The 15003-nt window shown below is 44.0% G+C and overlaps 1 protein-coding gene across 1 annotated transcript; it reads right to left on the bottom strand.

Annotated features, from left to right (window-relative positions):
- Window positions 1–8348: 8348 nt before the first annotated feature.
- Window positions 8349–14319, bottom strand: Kctd12 (potassium channel tetramerization domain containing 12). The gene has a single exon (XM_005070329.4). The coding sequence runs from the start codon at window positions 14113–14115 to the stop codon at window positions 13126–13128; it is 990 nt and encodes a 329-aa protein (XP_005070386.1). The 5' UTR covers window positions 14116–14319; the 3' UTR covers window positions 8349–13125.
- Window positions 14320–15003: the final 684 nt, after the last annotated feature.

Below are 15003 nucleotides of genomic sequence, written 5' to 3'. Positions count from 1 at the left end.
CTTGAAGTCCTGATTTTCCTGCCTTCATCTCCGGAGTACAGGGTTATAGTGTGGATAGCACACTCAGCTTAGGCAGTGCTGGGAACCAAATCTAAGACCTAGTACTTCTGGGGCAAGCACTCTAAGACCTAGTACTTCTGGGGCAAGCACTCTACCAACTTAGCTACATTCCCCCACACACACACAACATCAACATTCTCACTTATCACCTCTGATAAATATTAACTTGATTCCATATAGCTTTTATTAAGGTAAATGTAAACTCTCAAAAATGGTTTTAAGAACAGAGTTTATATGTATTAAGCAGCCTTATTTTTTTCAGTTAGGTTTTATTCATTTTCACTGCTCAATGCTTGATTAATTCCATTCTTCCTGTTTGCCTTTATCAGACCCAGGGAACTTGTGGCCATGAACTTCTGGCAGTCTTGAACAGCAGATGGAGTGCAGGGTGTGGGTGTAGCTAGGATGTTTTATTCTAGCTGTAAAATTGAAACATTTTAATAAATATACTTCATTTTGCTTTAAAAAAAAAAAGACGTTCTGCTTTTGAACAAAGGATATTAAGACAAAGCAGACTCTTGGGTTGTTTGTTTTTGTTTTGTTTTGCTTTCTTCCAGAAGTGTTCTGCTTTTAGACTAAACCATTTTTAACAAACACAAGATGGTACCTACTAAGGAAAACAGTGTTTTCCCAACACTTTAGTAATGCTGTTTACTTTAGCTTCCCATCATCCTAACTTGGTTAATATTATTCACTTTAACTGTTCATGACTCCTGAGGAATATAGAAACTGCCCTGGTACAAAAAAAAAGTCCATTGAGTTTCCAAATAAATATTTATCAGACTACTACAAAAGTCCAAACTTTGGAATTAGAAAAAAATTCTAAGGATTTTTGTTTGTTTGTTTGTTTGTATTTAATGCTGAGACCTCAAATGCTCTTATTTTCTGGAAGAAAATGGATGACAATGGTGACAGTCACTAAACTTGCCTCCAAAGTCAACTTCCTTCTCAGGACTTCAGACAATCACCCCCATAGAACTCCGAGCCCTGACGTTAAAACTGTCCTACAAGGAAGGCTGGGGATTTAGCTCAGAGGTAGAATACATATGGTCATGAGTTCAACCCCCAGTAGAAACAAAAACATAAAAAACAGAGTTCTCTGTAAGGCAATATCATGTAACAAGTAAAGGAGTGTTTCCCTACAATATCTCATAAAAATGTGTGGCAATTTTAGCTTCCATCTTCTTTTAATGAAAGCGACTGCTTTTCTAGCTAAAGATCATTTACATTCAATTTCCTGTAGTTAAATGAAGACCAATTTATCATTCTTCTTGAGCTGCCATAACAAATACCTAAAAGGCAGAATTCAGGGTTTGCAGGAAAGAAATGACTTCTCACAGTCCACAGGCTGGGGTAAGCTCTGTGGGAAAGGTGGTTTCATTCCAAGACCATATCTCCTAGGTGGCCACTGTCTCCCGAAGTACACATGATCTCTTCTTCCCTGGCTCAAGGACAGCTCTGGGCTCTCTTACTCTTCTCGAAAGGATACTAATCCTAGCTGATCCAAGTGCCAGCATAACCCCTCTTAACAGTAAGGGCACTTCAAGCGCAGTGACTTTGGAGATGCAGGGCTTCAGGCTCTTACTACTAATATCTTCTTAACGGAAGAAGTAACTAATAGATTCATCACCTGTACTTAGGTCCTCAAAGAAAAGTGTGTAAACACAAATACCAAAGGTTCAAGCCTTTCTCACCCCAAGTTGATTCAAACTAGAATTAGCTATATGAGGATAATAACACACATTGCTTGAGAAGTCTTTTAAAATACAGAGAAGGAAGGAGAGAGCGCATGATCAAGGAATAATTTTTTAAAAATAATGCAATCAAGTCCAACTATTGGTGTGTGCTTTAAGCACTTTTTTTTGAGACAGGGTCCCCCCTATGAAGCCCAAGCTCGTCTTGAACTCTGGATCCATCTGTTTCTGCCTTCTAGGTGTTGGCATAACAAGCATGCAGTCAGGCACAGCTACTCACTATTCAAGAGTTGCACTCCCAACGCTAGCGGCCACAACTCTACCACCTCGTCGAGGATATTAGGTCACAGAAAAAGAAAAAAGAGACTGCACAGTGAACATGCATAATTCTGAGCAGAGAGAAAAACTCCCCCACAGGGCACTTGCCGCAGCACACTCCAGCATTGCAGGAAGGTCACGTTTCTTCCCTACTCTTCCTGAACTCTGTAGTTGAGGTTTCCAATTTTGTACCAAAAATCACAGCCCCAGGAAAGCCTATACTAGGCTGCCGGTGGGCTTGCCTTCCTCACAATGTGCAAACATTGTCAACATTTTCTCCTTTAACCAGAAGTTCACTGACTATTCAGGAAAAAGCACCTGCATACCTCAGTTAGGCTCGACACAGACCTCTGTGACTGCCAAAGGTCAGTCCTTTTTGGGTATTTACTGGTGAATCTGTAATGATAATGTCTCAGATGTATATGGGCACATACAAGTAGAAAGAGGGATTTTTTCTGCTACTGTAATTTTCTAAGTAGAGGTAGGTACATTTTCTGTTAGTTATTTTTTTCTCCCTGATACACTGAAAAATGAATTAATTAATACAAACATTCATTTAACCACGAATGCTTAGTGGTGATCTATGAAGTCTCTGAACTATTGAGCCCTGGGGCAAAATAAAGAAATAGGTGCCTATTCCCACTTTGTAAGAGGGAAAATAGATGTCAAGGATAAGTGAATAGCGAGGCAAAGGTATAAAGTAGAAACAAGAAATGCCAGGTGCCATTGAGACCAAATTCAGTTTAATTTTCACTCAAAACTGCATGCTTTTCATTCTGTGTTTTCTGGAAAAGAAAGGCCAGGGCAGAACAAGAAACTGTTTCCATTGCCCTTTGTTTCTGTATACAAAGACATTAGACTTCTCTTACCTTGGATTCTACATGCCCGCATCTACCCAGCAAGGGAAATGGAGCAGATAATACATTACTAAATAGTAAATAGCAAGACTGACAGTTACATTAACAAAAGATAACTAATTTTAAAATGTATTGCTAGCATGCTTCATCTTTTCCACTTTGAAGACAAGACGGAAAAGCCCGTCTTTTCCAGGAATAGTGGCACATACCTATATTGCCGTCACTCAGGTGGCTGAGGGAGGAGGACTGCCAGTTTGAGATCCATATAAACTACATAACTACTCCAAGCCCTTCCTGGGCACCTTAGCCTGATCTGGGGCTTGTGTGTGTGCATGAGTGTGTGTGGTGTGGTGTGTGTATGTGTGTGTTGGATAGTTTTAGGTCACCTTGACACAAGCTAGAGTTAACTGGAAGCAGGGAACCTCAATTGAGAAAATACCTTCATAAGGTCTGGCTATAGGTCATTTTCTTAATTAGTGATTGATGGGTGAGGACTAAGCGCATGGTGGGTGGGGCCTTCTCTGGGCTGGTGGTCCTGAGTTCTATAGGAAGCAGGCTGAGCAAGTCAAGCAAGCCAGTAAGCAGCATCCCTCCATGGCCTCTGCATCTGCTCCTGCCCCCAGGTTCCTGCCCTGTTTGAGCTCCCGTCCTGGCTTCCTCTAATGATGAACTATAATGTAGAAGTGTAAGTCAAGTAGACCCTGTCCTTCCCAACTTGCTTTTTGGTTATGGTGTTTTGTTGTGGCATACAAACCCTAACTAAACTATAGTGGATATACATAATAGACAAAAAAGCCATTCAGGCCATTAATTAGTAAAGGCTGAAATGAATACATTTAATAGAATTGTGAAGGCCGCAGTAATGTTCATCAAACTCCAAGGTGTATGGAGTAGAGATTCAAATTTTTCTATAATTTCTGATAGTTATACAAGATCCCTAAATTGTCCAGTTGCCTACTTCTTAGTCAACCTGAGAAATTCCTGAAACGAGATTGCTATGTTAGTTTGAGTAAGAGTTGGAGGAAGGGTAAATATGATCAAAATTCATGGTATGCTATTCTCAAAACTAGTTTTTTTAAACCCTGTTTCTCTTGAATAATTAGACTGGTTCACTCAAACAGGGCATGACCAATATTGTTGCAAGCAGTTCTCATGCATATAAATTGTCTAATCTGAAAGACTCAAAAGAAAGATGAATAAAACCTCACACAACACTTTGACCAGATGATCTGCCTGTAGCTGAGTGTGACCCCATACATGAGCTCCTGTAATCATCTCCTAAATAGCCTCTGGTTTCTTTTGCACTCAGCCCCACACGTGGAATTACATGAATAATTTCACGCAGATTATTACACCATTGCTCAAAATTCTTCAATAAATCCCAAGAACAAGAGTGCAGATCCTTTAATAGGCTAGATAAGGCTGGATTTGACTAGCTCTGACTGGCTCAGACTGGCTCCTCCTCCCTCCACATTTTTCATTGGTGGTAGTTGGTTTGTGGGCTGTTTTAGTCTGGGTCTTTTTCTTATTTTGCTTGTGTTTATGTTTGTGTTTATTGAGTTGCGGCTTTTTAAGTGAATTGAACTTAAGTCAGACAAGAGTTGTGAGAGAATTTCCACATGTGTGTGTTGTCTTACAAATATATGTGGGGGCATGTTTGTGCATGAGCATATGGGGGCCAGAGTGGACACCAGGTGTTTTCCTCAATTGTTCTCCATTTGATTTTCTGGGACAAGGTCTCTTGTTGAACCTGGAACTCACCAATATGGTTTGTCAAGCTAACGAGCTGGCCCCCAGGAGCCCATGTCCCTACTTTCTGGGCACTGTAGCTGGAGTCTCTTGTCCCACCGTGTCGCTCTGTCTTTCAGCCCTAAATAAACACACAAAGGCTTACATTAATTATTAAAACCTTCGCCAATGGCTAGGGCTTCTTATTGACTAGCTCTGCCTTAATTATTAACCCATTTCTATAAATCTATGTATTTCCACGTGGTCTTGGCTTACCGGAGAATGCCCGGACCTGTTACTCCTTTGGCAGTTACATGGCATCTCTTCCCGGTCTCTCTCCACCTACCTTTCCCAGAATTCTCCTTGTCTCCTAGTCCTGCCTGTCTTCCTGCCTCTATTGGCCAAACAGTGTTTTATTAATCAACTAATAAGACAAACATATGTACAGAAGGACATTCCCCACCAGGGCACCAAGATGACAGACAACCTTTGTGGGCATACTGGAAAAATCCAGACCCCCAGTTACACATTGAGTCATTACTTTCTTTTTCGTTTTGTTTATATGTCGGGTAATAATAGAATGAGTGTTGTGGTGATGATGGTGATTATTGTGGTGGAGGAGGGTCGTGGTGGTGATAGTATCGTTGGTGTTGCTAGCACTGAGAGTAATGATAGGGACGTTGTCAGTGGTGGTGATGGTGATGGTGGTGGTGATAATGGCAATGACGGTGGTGGTAATGGCAGAAATAGTGTTGATGGTGGTGAGGTGTGGTGATGGTGACGGTAATACTGGAAGTGGTGGTGATGATGGTGGTACTGGGTTTTGTAGATCAAGTTTCAACAAGATGGCTATTTCACAGAACTAGCTCTTTGTCTGTCTTCACGAGCCAGCCTGCACTTAACAGGCCTTCTTCCTCTTTCCTCACTATCCTTCCTCTCCTTCACCTTTTATCCTTCAGCAATATAAAATGTATAGGGTTTTAATTTTTTCTTATATATCTCTCTTTCCGACTTCCGTAGTTGTTCCAGCTATCTTAATAATAAATGTTCGAGTTACTTTATCATGGTATTGTTTATATATTATTCATTTTTGGGTTCCTGTCAGATTGGTTCAGTCTGATCCATGGTGTACACTCAGGGGATTTTGAATGAATGAATGGTTACAACTGGAAGAGGAAACCTGCAGGAGCCAATTGACGAGTTAGTGGCCTAAAATGGCTTTACGGGCCTTTCTAAATACTTTTAGGAAATCTGCAAATGGCAAGGTACATTTTGTCCTAAAGGGACATTTGATTTGGAGCTACTTAAGTCCTGTACACGCATACACTTCTAAAAGTCAAGTATCAGGGCTGGAAAGATGGCTCAAAATTAAGAGCACTTGCTGCTGTTTCCCGAGGACCCAGGTTCAGTGCCCATGTCAGCTGGCTCACAACTGCATGCAACTCCAGTTCCTGGTCGTCTGATGTCCTTTCTGGCCTCCAAAGGTACTTCTCCAGATACTGTTTCTGTCTTCTAGTGATTTCCTCAGTGTTTTAAGATTTTCATTGCAGAAGATCTGTGCCTCCTTGATTAACTTTATTCTTAGGTATGTGTGTGCGTATGTACGCATGTATACGCGACTGGGAGTGGCATGTTTTATGATTTCTTGGCAAGAAATATTTGGTACATATGAAAGCTACATACTTGTACAGCTTGATTCTGTATCCAGTGTGTGTGTTTGTTTGTTTGTTTCTTCAAGTATTTGCCAGATCAAAGAGTTTACCAGTGGAGTCTTCAGGGTCTTCTAAGAATAGAATGCCTACAACCAGTGGTAGCTTTGCTTCTTCCTGCCCTATTTTCACTTTTACTGCTCTTGACTTATTGCACTGGCTGGGATTTCAAGCACTACATTGAATCAAGAGGGACTGGAGAGATGGCATACCAGTTAAAAGCCTGGGTGCCCTTACGGAAAACACAGTCGCAGTTCCCAACACTCACAGAGTGGCCCACAACCACCTGTAACCACACTTCCAGATGATCCAACATCCTCCTTTGGTCTCTGCAGGAGCTGTATGCCCATGGTGCACACACCTACACACGGGCAAAACACTCATGCAAATAAATAAACAGATAAGTAAGTAAATACATAAATAGATAAATAAACTTTTCAAAAAGAATACAGTTAGGCACCCTTTGATTTATGGGTTTACATGCCAAATAAGCCCATTCTAGGTTGAAATTACGATAACTTTAAAACAACGTGGACTTAAGTAATACCTATAACTAAAGAACACAATGGCTTGGCAAAATAATGCACTGTAGAGGATTGGCGTCACCATTATCACCAGGCACTGGACTTGAGATCTGTAGCTCATTGTCAACTGCTCAGTGTCACAGACAGTATTATGCCACACAACACTAATCTGGGGGGATCAAAATCCTAAGTTAGGTTTCCATTAAATATGTATATACTGAACGCTTTTGTATTATCCAAAGTTTAAAAATCTTAAGTTAAATGGTCGTAAGTCAGAGAACTGAATTTTAGGTCTCTAAGGGGGGAAAAAACTCTCTCCAGACCTTAGTCCTGTTTTGTACTAACATCACTCCATTAAAAAAAAAACTACACATGTATATTTTCATGCACATAGAAACACATTCAATACAGATTCTTTTGAGCAGGAAAAAAAAAAGTTCCTAGACTTCAATTCTCGTCAATAAATGACGAATTAAAAACTGCAGCCCATCTGGACAATAGCACATCGTCAAGAACATCATGGAACGCTTAGAAACCGAGACAGATCACTGCCACATGTCCATGTGTCACACGAAACAAGAGGGATAGCTTGGAAGAGGCAGTGCTTCAGAAAAGGGAAGGGTTGTGAATCACTAGGGTTTCATGGGCAGAAAAAACCCTGGATGTTGTCTCTGGGAGAATCTAGAGGTTAGAAAGGGGAGTCTTCTTTCCCAGCTACATTCTTGCAGTGCCAAAGGTTTTTGTCATATCTATGACATTTTCAAAAATAAATCATGTGTGTTTATCTATACAAAACAAAAGCTACCCAGAGGAAGTACAGGCAAAAGAGGAAGGGCGAAACCTGGCTCGCACTATCCACCTTGCTCCCAGCTTCCTGGCTATAACCCAGCTTCTGTAATTTCCTAGTCAGGGTGGCACTGGGCTGTCTTTGGAGAACAGAAACTTCAAAGTCTGGAAACAGTGCTGCAAACAGTCCTCTCAGCAGACAGACAACCGTTCCTATCCAACACTCCAGGACCTCATGCTCTTCATGAACTGTACTTTCACTTCAGACAAACCTCGCAGAGTCTACTACCTTGTCCCTTCTCACTTAAAGCGGGCATTTGTATCATCTTCCCTTACACAACCGTGGCTGCAAAGACTGAGATTAAAGAAATGGCTTGTGAAAGACTTCTCTTCTGCGATGACTATCAGATCGCCTGTGATGCGTTCTTGACAATGAGAAAAGAGCCTGACTCAGCCTTGCCCAGCGGGAAACTGGCTCGATGAGATCTGCTGGCCTGAGAGCATTGCTCACCATCCTTCAGTCAGTCCCACAGCAGTGGAAGGCATAGCTCACCGTCCATCAGTCTGTCCCACGGCTGTGTGGAAGGAAGCAGTCACAGTATTCCCAACACTCCTAAACTGAAATTAGGATGGTTTTCCAGCCAATCCATACCCAAGAGCCAAAGGGAGTAATTAAAGGAGTGAATGTTTTATTCTTTAGTGTTTAATAGAATACACAACAAGTCACATAATCAATGATTCATTACTTCACACACGGCAGGGAAACCAGCATTGAGCGTTTCCATCACACAACTGGCTGTGAATAGATAAAACAAAACGAAGCATTTTGGATGGATGAAAGCAATTTCAAAGTTTGAGCACCTCTGAAAAGATTTCATCCGTGTGTTTTGTTTTCTTTTTAATATAGAGGGGCTTTTATTCTTGGGTTTATGTTTCATTAGAAAAGTCTAACATTGTGATATTTTCCATGTCCTCTTAGATTTTTAAGAAATAGCTCAAAGATACGTATCACCTAGCAAATAACATTTTCAACATTTCAGAATCCAAATAAATATTACAAACAGGAAATTTGCAAATGCCCAGAAAATGTAATTTACATGTTCAAAATTCATAGCCACTAGAATGTTTCAATGCCTTGTCATTAAATGGATACTAACAGTGGCGAGGTGAATGTGTATCATTTGTATTCGAGAGTTATACCAAAGTTTACCTGGCTATAAAGTCACAAAGAGGGTTGTATAACAGTTTGCATTACAATTAATGTCTGCACACTTAAAAGCACATTTTAAATAAAAGTGGCTTGAAAATTACAAAATACTTTAAATGGCAAGCATTCTTAGTCAACTAGTCCATCTTCCTACCATACAACTGTATACTCTAGGTGTATCTTCTGCTAGGATTATTCCATCTTCGTTTAATGGGGCCCAGAAAAGAATCTAAATCCTCATGTTTTCAGACCTTGAGATTTGTACTGTCCAAACCTGTCCCAAAGAAAAGTTGACTTCAACAACAACTTATTTATGGCTCTGTGAAAACTTCTAGGTACTATAGACCCTGGGAATAAGAATACTGCATTTTACTCATTACTCAAGAGACAGATTGGAGTTATCCAAAATATTCAGATTGTAAATGATTTGTAGTGATGAAAAACTAATAAAAATCGCAAGCAAAGTCTTGACTAAGATTTTAACAATAGAAATACCAAGTCTACTCTTTTTAAAATATGTCAATTTTATAGTACTTGTAATTAAAACTGTAAAAGAAATTCTTAACGAATTCACTTCCTTCACTCAATATTTTTTAAATATCTGCATTATAATTTATTTTACATATAGGAGTACAAAAATGATTTGAATACTAGATTGAAATTTACCATAATTTGAAGAGTTAAAAAATTATCAAAGCTTTGTCATACATGACTTTGATTTAATAACAGAATTCCATGGAAACTACAATAAAAAGTAGACTATGTTATAAGCACTGCCACTTTTCTCTATGTATTTGCACATTATATATTTCCTCAGAGAAGCAGCAGGTACACATACATTTAAAACATATATATGATTCTGCTTTTAAAAAGAAGACAATTTGGGCTAGCATTATCACTTTGCTGTTAATTGAAAAACCTAAATAAGAAACACTAGAATAAAAACAGTATTAAAAGGGGAGAAATTTCTCACACCTTCAAGGAATATTTCCTCTACATATCTGAAAATTTAGAATGAATGTGGTTCATAATCCACATGAATTAAAAAACAAACAATACATTAAGCATCTCATCCACAAGCATGGAACACAGTACCTATTTTTTCCAACCACAATGAATGTCAACACTTCTTTATAAAAACCAGCTATTAAATCTAATGGCATTCCATTATTTATCAGCATCAAATGGTAATTTGATCAACATATGCAAATGCTTGCCTCTCTGATATGGATTAATGCAGCCATAATTATTTAAATAGTTTACAACATTCTCCCAGGTCATTTCAAAGATATGTTTGAAAGCCTTAATCTATTTGGTACACTAATCAAACTCACAGGTGCTAATCAATACTTGAAAACATTTTGTAAGCCTTAAGTGTTCCTTCTAAAGCCCAAAGCCCAGCAGGAGGAAAGTACCCATGCCAGGTGACCCTGATTTAGTCATCCTATGTTCCTGTCATAGAATAAGACGACTACTCAGACCTCACTTTGGGCTAAAAAGTTTTCATGCTTTGACTTCCACAGCAGAGGGTACAGTCACTTCCCAGGGAAAGAGGCCCATGGACTATTCCTAACACTAAGTTCTCAGTCTTCAGAATTACAGACCAGCCAGGGTGTGGTGGAAGGTACAAGAGGATGCCTATGTGTTACCAAGACAACTGAGTAGTTTTCCAAGGTACGATTCATACAACTGGAGTGCAGACAAAGCTTCAGCAGGCTCTCATGGCTCCTAAAGTTGTGCAGATTCGACCAGGAGGATCAGAACTTCTGTCCTGCCATCTGTCTGCGTATTTTGGTCTGTTCTAAAGATGTTCCTGATCGTGTATTTCTTTGTTAAGCCATCTAACAGAGTACCATGACATGAGAAATCTTTGGCCAGTGAGTGACAGTCCTAAGTCATTTCGAGCTTGACACAAAGGTTCTGATCCATTACCTAATCCACTGTAGAAAACTGAGCTCAGCACTGAAGCGAAAGCAACTTCCTGGATCCCTGCTTCCTTTCATTAAACCTAACTTTTCTTTAAAAAAAATGGGAACTAACAGAAAATACTTAACTCTTTCCCAGTTAAAATGAAAACATTATTGGATTAAAGATATGGATAGCTTGAATGCAGGTAGACAGTTAACTGACATATGATTGACATACAACTAACACCCCAGCAAAGATGTATGGAGCAAACCCAGCCTGACAGATATGAATGTTTTCCTGACCCAAGTTCATAGGCAAGGATAGAAGAAACTCACCAAAACATGTAGCTTTTGTATATACACCAACAAGTGTAAGTTACCAGGGGTAAATGTAGGAAATTGTATAGCATTAGTAGATGAATTAAAAAACTAAATGATTCTTGTAAAATGTTTATATGTGGTATGTACAGATTGGATCACATGAGTCTGAGGATAAAACTGTCCCAATTCATAACATCTGCTATGGACACAGTGAAGTACAGTACAGTTCATTTTCAAAAAGAGGGAAAAACAGCACTAACTTAAACACTTAAAATGACTCTTACAAAAATCTTTAAAAACACATTTCAGAGAAAGATGGTGAAACAAACACACACACAAAGGCTTCTCCATCATCACAGATAATTCAAAGGATGCCTCTCAGCAGGAGGCATAGGATTTGCCTCCCTGCGGGTCTGGTGTGCACAGGATACACACTAGGAATTCACTCCAGGTGAGTAAAGGCATCAGGTCTTCTCCTGTCACTGCTGCATTTACCTAAAACACCATGTTATTGCTCAGCTCACACGGAAGTATTTATTCGCCTTCATTTAAGAACATTTCACTTCACAGCTGTCTACAGACGGGCGGCTCCGGGGGCTTAGTTTATCTTCAGCTCTGTCACAGAAAAAGAGTCCACTGAAACGTCGAACAAACACAAGAAAGAAATGGCGTTGTTCACGTTTTCAGAACTGCCCAGCAGTCCATACTTGCTGGGGTCAGAGGAAAAACAGTAATTTAAAAATAATAATAAGAGATCTGAAGTCTAAGTAGCTAAAATCAAACTTACTTTACTTAAGTAAATGGGTTATAAAATAAGGAAATATAATCAACAAGAAAACAAACGTTCAAACCACTAAAAAACTCTACTAGATAACTCTTTGGTTAGGTTATACAAGTGTTAGTAACTTAAAAGTTTAGGACTCAAAATAGCTCGATAAGCTTCCAGCTGAAAGTGGGCTTTTACTAATTTTGAGAAAAATCCAAGTTTACAAGTACTGTTTGATATTTTTTAAAAGTGCAGGTACTCAAATGGATGGCACAAACTTCCAACTTTCAAATAATAAATGAGTATGTCCTCTCCTCCCTTCCCGCCCTTCCTCCCCTCCTTCCTCCCTCCCTGACCCTCCCACTAGTCCTAAACCTAAGGGCTGTAGGGCTGTAAGATCCTCCTAACAGTCCTGCATTAGTACCTGGTGATTTCCTGCAGCTCTGGAGGCCTGGGCAGCCTGGCCTCCTGCTCCCTGCTGCCTTAGCCAATAAAACCTAAAGCTCAGGCAAATGCTGGCAAGAAAAGGCGCCTCCGCAGGCGGAAGGATTGCTTTCTACAATTTTAAGCAACAGGAGATGTATTGTGTGGGGAAAACAGGAACCTCCGGTTACCAGGACTAGGCTTTACTTCTACCTGTAACTTTAAAAAAAAAAAAGTTACTTTATTTACATACAGCCTCTGAACTCACTCCCTCCATGGGGCCTTAATCCCAGCCTTACAGTCTTCCATTCAGTCGTCTAAGACTTTTCCTCTCTAATGAAGAGCAAGTCTGTAATAACCGTTTGAAACACTGTCTCCACACACGACTCTCAGTTCTCATCTCGGAAACCTCTATCAAAGACTCTTCCGCACACTCGCTGGACACAGTCCAATCGGGTTCTGAACAAGTCAGTCATCCCCAGGAACTTGGTGACTTTGTGCCCGCACTGCCCCGCTAGACGTCCACTCAAGTACAATCTGGGGGAAGGGTGGTTGGAGGCCAGGAGTCGAGGAAGCATGGGTGAAGGGCTGCGTCTGAGCACTCTCGGTTAGCGGGGTCCAAAGAAGGCGAAGAAGCCCAGAAGATCTGTGGCTGCGATTCTCAAGGGAGCTGACCCGTCTGGGTGAGCTACTGGGGGCGGAGGGGGTAGGGGACAGTGGGAACCAGGACACGAGGGGAAGGGGGCTAGGACATCTATAATCCTGCCCTCTGCCCCGCGTGGAGGAAGCGGAGTGGGCGCAGGAGTGGCAAGGGGTCTGGGGAGCTCACTCCCTGCAGAAGACGTACTCGGTGTAGCTGGTCCAGATCTTGTCCTCGCTCTGGTCGGTGCTGCTCGCAAAGGCGCAGGTGCCTGTGGAGCTGCACGCCACCATGTGGAAGCCGGACTCGGACAGCTTGTCGAAGGCCTGCTCTAGGAAGTTGAACTTGAGGTAATAGCGCGAGGTGTAGCGCTCCGGGGGCCTGTCGGGGTCCCGGCTCTCATTCAGGGTGTCCCCAAACACCTCCTTGGCCAGGGACGTCTTGCCGCACACGGTGATGCGCGCCACCCGCCGGAACTTGGCGTCCGCCTGGGCGTCGCGCCCGATGGTGTAGGAGCCGCGGTAGCCGATGGTGATGTAGCCGGAGCGCCGGCTGCCGTCCAAAGACTGGGACGGCGTGAGCAGGGGACCCGCCGCGCCCCCGGACGGGCTGCGGCTAGCCAGCTCCAGCGTGGGCGACGGAGCCCCGGCCGAGGCGCCCTCCTGCGGCGGCTCGGTCTCCGAGTAGCCCAGGGGCAGCAGCTCGTCGCCCACGGAGCCCTCCTTGTGAACCCCGCGGCGCGAGTGCGGCGGCGGGGGCCCGGGACCCGGCTGCTGGGGCGCCCCGAGGCGACGCACGAGCTCGGGCAGCTCGAAGTACTCGGCCTCGCGCTGCAGCCGGCTGCGCTCCGGGAAGTAGTCGGGCAGCACGAGCTGCAAGTCCCGCAGGTAGTCCAGGATGTAGCGGAAAAGGAAGCCGTCCCGATCCAAAAAGAAGCGGCCTTTGCTGTCCCGGGCCAGCTCCTGCGGCTGCTGCTGCGTGAACATACGCCAGAGCAGCGAGTCGGGCACCGACACCACGGTGCAGCGCCGGGTCACATACACCTGCCCCCCCACGTTCAGCTCCACGATGTCCGGGAAGAGCGGCGGCTCCGCCGAGGACGACGACGAGCCGCTGCCACCCCCGCCGCCTCCACCCCCGTTGGGTAATCCTCGGGTGCTGTCCGCCAGAGCCATGGCCGAAGAGGTGGCCGGGATGGGACCAGGGACGGGGAGCGGGGTCGCGATCGGGAGCTGCAGCGGCTTTCACCCCGGGAGCCCCGCGTTTCGGGCGGCCGCCGCCGCCACCGAGAGCCGCGCGGTGCGAGCGCGCAGCTGTGCGCCCACGAGAGCCCCCGGTGCGCTGCGCCCGCCTCGCCCGCGCGCTCCAGGCGAGTGGCGGGTCGCGGCCCGCGCGCCGCTTAAGTAGAGCCGCCCGCTCGGGCGCCGCTGCGCGCAGGAGGCGTGGGCGGCTGCGGAGCCGCTGAGCTCGCTCCCGGGGCGGGGAGGGCTGGGGAGGGCTGGGTGGGGGAAGGAGGAGCGGGGAATGGATTTGCCTGCTAAACGCTGACGCGGCTCGGGGCTGCAGGCTCCACCCTGACCCTCGCGCTCCGGGGGGCGACCAGACTGTCACCGCCCGCCCACCCACCGGTGTCGCACCCCGAGACCCAGCTCTCCTTCCTCTTCCGCAATGGGTCAGAGCCTCGGGCGCTTCCCCCACAAGGCTGTTCTCTAGAGCGATCAGCTTGTGTCCCTCTTCCCGGCCGACCGCAGCCCGCAGCAGGGGACTCCAGAAGGGGGTCGGAAACTTTCTGGCAGAGTGGGAAAGGCTTGCTAGCCCGCAGCCTAGCGCCCTCTAGACTAACCCGCTTCTCTCTGTGCAGAGAGAGAGAGCTGAGGCCGAGCATCCCCGGGCCTCTGGAAGTTCGGAAGAGAGACATGAGCGTGCTCTGCGGGGACATAGAGGTCACTCCAACCCCAGATCACCCAAAGGTTTTCACGTGACTGCAAAATGACCTAAAAAAGAAAAAAAAAACCCACAAGCGAATGAATACGAGGATGCTATGATAGTTTACTTTGAGAGTG

The sequence above is a fragment of the Mesocricetus auratus genome, unplaced genomic scaffold (assembly GCF_017639785.1).
Source record: "Mesocricetus auratus isolate SY011 unplaced genomic scaffold, BCM_Maur_2.0 Super-Scaffold_2245, whole genome shotgun sequence".
NCBI classification, from domain to species: Eukaryota; Metazoa; Chordata; class Mammalia; order Rodentia; family Cricetidae; genus Mesocricetus; species Mesocricetus auratus.
The sequence above is the reverse complement of the archived record's forward strand: the minus strand, read 5'-3'. Positions and strand labels throughout refer to the sequence as shown.

Coding starts and splice junctions, on each gene's coding strand:
- Kctd12 (XM_005070329.4), bottom strand. CDS start 14,115: ATGGCTCTGGCGGACAGCACCCGAGGATTACCCAACGGGGGTGGAGGC.